Consider the following 4168-nt stretch of genomic DNA (forward strand, 5'->3'; position numbering starts at 1 on the left):
TGAATACGAGGAAACTGTTTTAAAATTTTCTCTATTACAAAAGTAGGTTGTTTAAAAAAGGAATTTCACGAAAAGCATTCATCAAACTATATCTCATTAGTAATTGATATTTAAGAATATCAAATTTCGTTCCTTCATAAAACATGAGCGAAGCTTTATTCCAGAACTAGAATCTGCACGTATGTTTGTATTTACTAGGGTGGGTCGATTTTGGACATTTTTATCCAAGACCATAGCGGGAAATTGCACATGATTTTTATAGGTATGATAATACACCTCTAGATGATTTAAACTTTATCTTAAGACGAAGCCCAATCTGTACCACTTTTGATTCCTGTGACGTAATAAAAATGAGGGATTATCCATCTCTTTTTTAGGATTTTTCTTTCCCACTTCTCCTCTCACCTCCCTCATTTATATGACGTCACAGTAATCAAAAGTGGTACAGATTGTGCTTCGTCTATCTTAAGTTTAAAAACCGTTGGCTACCACACATAAAATTTTATAACTATTTATGAATGGGAATAAAAATCTATCGAATTAAAACTATGGCTTCATGGTGCTCCCTGAAACAGCCGTGAGGAGTAGTATCAGAAACTTTTGTCCGTTTCAAAAAATCTCATTTCTAGCCTTAGAAATGACCATAAAAACCTTTAAATGTTGGCCAATTCACAAACATAACCTAAAAAAGTGGTGGTTATGATTCCAGAAACTTGAAATTTTACTAGCAGCTGATTTTCAAAGACCCAATACAAAATTGGGATAGGGTCTTTGCTTTGTTGGAAAAATTCAGGGATCTAAAGGGATAAGACAATGGTCGATAAATTGAAATAAATCCCCAGTGATGATATACAAAATTGCCCCTTCTGTAGATTAAAAATAGTGGTTGAAACGTTTGGACACTGAAATTAATGAACCAGCCAATCAAAATTCAATGAAAGTCTCCAAAGTTGATTAGCCAACAAATAAGGAAAGGTTATTATGAAACTTCAGGGACTAGTGTAATAAACAGCCCATTGTCTCCTCTCTCCATGGAAAAATTACATATAGCTCTTGCCCCCTATATTCTTTTACTTGTTTGTTTTAATTTCAAGGATTAATATTTCACTCTCCATCTTAGCGAGTACAGGATCCAGCAAACCTGGAAGTGTAATCCAGGTAAAGAGCAAAAACATTTTAATAATTTCATACAAGATATGCCATATTTTGGACAGTAAAATCCTTGTTCAGTTTACATATTTTGTCAATATTATGTAGGACAAAATTTAACTTTAAATATTTGTTATTCATTATTTCTATTAGGCGTAGCATATTGATAAGTGTTTTTTCTTCTGTATCTCAAATTGTGATTTGGACACTCAACTTGATGAAAACCAATCAAAATAAAAAAAAAACAAAATAAAAAATAAAAAACCCCATAGTTGTTAAAAAAACGTTATTACAAAACTTTGGGGGCTAGTGTAATACACTGCCTAATGTCCCCTCCCTCCCTATTAATCAATGCTTGTGCAAAAAAAACTTAAAAACCCGCATATGAAAATGGAATTTTTTTTTTACATATATTTGCGCATCTATGGGAGCAAAAACTCTTAATTATATTAAATTTATAAGTTTTCCAATTTCTTAAATTGTAATTTTATATAATTTTTGACCATTGTTTTAATATTTAAATATTTACAATAAAAAAGGATAATTATTTAGTTTAATTAATTTTTTATTTTAAACAATAGATTACAAAATATTATATAATTATGTCTGATATATAAATTATCCATATTGCAGGGATCTAAAGGGATAAGACAAGGCTGATAAAATGATGTACATCCCAAATGAGGATACACAAAATTAACCCTTCTGAACTTAATGAATCAATCAATCAAAGTTCTATAAAAGTCCCCAAAGTCCCCAAAGCTTTTTATTTTGGGGGGGGGGGTAAAATGGCGCGCGAAGCGCGCCGCAAATTTTTTTTACCCCCCCCCAAAATTTTTACCCCGGGGGTAAAATTTGCTTGGGGGCCCCCCCTGAAATCTGTTGGCAGGGTAAAATTTGTTTACCCCCCCCAAAATTTACCCCCGGGGTAAAATTTTTTGGGGGGGGTAATTTAAATTTTATCAAAAATTTAGTATTAAAAATTATTAAAAAAATTCTATTTGGTATAAGCAATTTATTTTATATAAAAATCAGTCAATATACAATAATCTTATTATTTCTATTTGTACTTTACAAATTATTATGCAATATCCTATTTATCAAAAGCTTATTAGGTTAGGTAAAGTAAGAGCCCTGAAAGAGTTAGAGCTACCAAACATTATTGATAGTGGAGAAAATAATGCCACGGTCGTAGCGGTTATGCGTCTTGCGTCAGGTCGGAAGGGTGACACAAAATTTAGACCCAAGATTTGGCGATTTGAGAAAAATTTATCTTTATATTATAGCGAATTAGATAATCTAGTAAGCATCGCTTTTATCTTATAGAGAAAAATAGTAAATTAAATAGCGAAAACTGAGATCTGAAATATGAAAACGCATGACCGCTACGACCGTGGCATTATTTTGTCCACTATCACATTATTATATGAATGAAATGGGAGGGGGGAGGGAGATAAGGGATCTAAAGGATAAGACAATGGACAACAAATTAATATACATCCCAATGATAATAAACTACATTACAATTTTTGGTTGATAAGTTTGAACACTGCTAGATTAAACTAATCAAAAGTCCCCAAAGTTTATATATCAGACAATGAATGAAAGAATGTGGTCAAACAACTTTGGGTACCAGTGAAATTTACAGTCCAATGTCCCCTACCACCCACCTTTTCTGGTGGTCCAATAGTCGACTAAATGAATATAACCCTTGAAAAGTTTGTGCTGTAGAAATAATTTTCCAGTATGGCTTCCAAACCGATTAAAATCCGCTGGATTAGAACCGGTTCTGAGCAATACTGAAAAACTCTGTATAGCATAGTATTACTGTCAACTTTCTAAGAAAAAAAAAGAAAAATCAGGCGAAAACAAACTGGTTTATATCTTACAATATTTCATTTTAATAAGTCTATAATTTGATGTCATAAATACTGTATCTAAAATCTAAAATGTTAAAAGCTCTTTTTTTTGTCTTAAATTAAAATATTTTGAAAATGTTTTTTGTACCAAATTGTGAGTTAAAAAAGTAAAAAAATACAAAATATAATTATATAAGAAAGTATTTTTTGTTCATTATTTATTTTGAGTATTAAAATAACTTTTTAAACAATAATTACTTAAATTACTATTTTTATTCTTCTTGACTCATTAAGAACATTATTTACATTTAGGAGATTAAAATTAATTATTAAAATAAACGAAAATATATCTAAAAAAACACTGGCATATTTATAATACATCTTAAAAGTAGTGCAGATACTCTATTACGAAGTAAATTTTAAAAACAAATGATCATGACTCAATCAAGTAAACATACAAATTGTATCACTGTATTACAATTTACTGTTCTAATTTATCTAAAATTTTGAAATTTAATAGTTGCTGCGCTACTTATGAACATTGTTGTTCTTTTTAATGTTTATTTAATGTCACTATATTTTTTTTTCTTCTTCACTTTAATGTTTGTTAACCCTCATTATCCGGGGTTATGACTTATTCAACCCTCTTTCTGCGGGGATATAAGTATTTTAACCCTCTACTGATTGGGGTTGGTGGGTAAATTTAACCCTCTACAGGTGAGGGTTGAATGTCAGTTTAACCCTTTAAATGTGGGCGTTGTATATCAGTTTAACCCTCATAAGATGGGGTTTATGGGTCAGTTTAGCCCTATACTGATGGGTAATGGTGGGTTAGTTTAACCCTCTAAATGTGGGCGTTATGGGACGGGTTGACCCTCATAATTTAACCCTCTTTAAAAGAGGTTTATGGACCAGTTTAACCCTCTATAGACGGAGTTTGATGGGTAAGTTTAACCCTTATGAACATAGACTGTGTCTCTATCAGTTAACGTCATTGTTTCACTGGCAATATCGTGCAGGTCCTGAAATTAAATATTAAATGAAATATCTTTTTAAAGAGATTTAATTTTTTTTATGGAGGAAAGAAACACTAACAATGAACCAGTCTTGATAATTTTAATACAAAGACGACTTTTAAACTAAATTATAGTACAAAGACG

The 4168-nt window shown here is 31.0% G+C and overlaps 1 protein-coding gene across 2 annotated transcripts in view; it reads right to left on the reverse strand.

The window, feature by feature from the left end:
- Nucleotides 1-2586: 2586 nt before the first annotated feature.
- M6 (neuronal membrane glycoprotein M6) overlaps nt 2587-4168 on the reverse strand; it is a 12765-nt gene continuing 11183 nt past the window's right edge. For both annotated transcript variants that reach the window (XM_080166617.1, XM_080166616.1), the window contains one exon: nt 2587-4030. In XM_080166617.1, the coding sequence (XP_080022743.1) occupies nt 3959-4030 (72 nt within the window). In that variant the 3' untranslated portion in view covers nt 2587-3958. The remainder of the gene's footprint in view (nt 4031-4168) is intronic.

Source organism: Acartia tonsa, chromosome 7, assembly GCF_053477335.1.
Source record: "Acartia tonsa isolate MP-2025a chromosome 7, ASM5347733v1, whole genome shotgun sequence".
Classification (NCBI taxonomy): Eukaryota; Metazoa; Arthropoda; class Copepoda; order Calanoida; family Acartiidae; genus Acartia; species Acartia tonsa.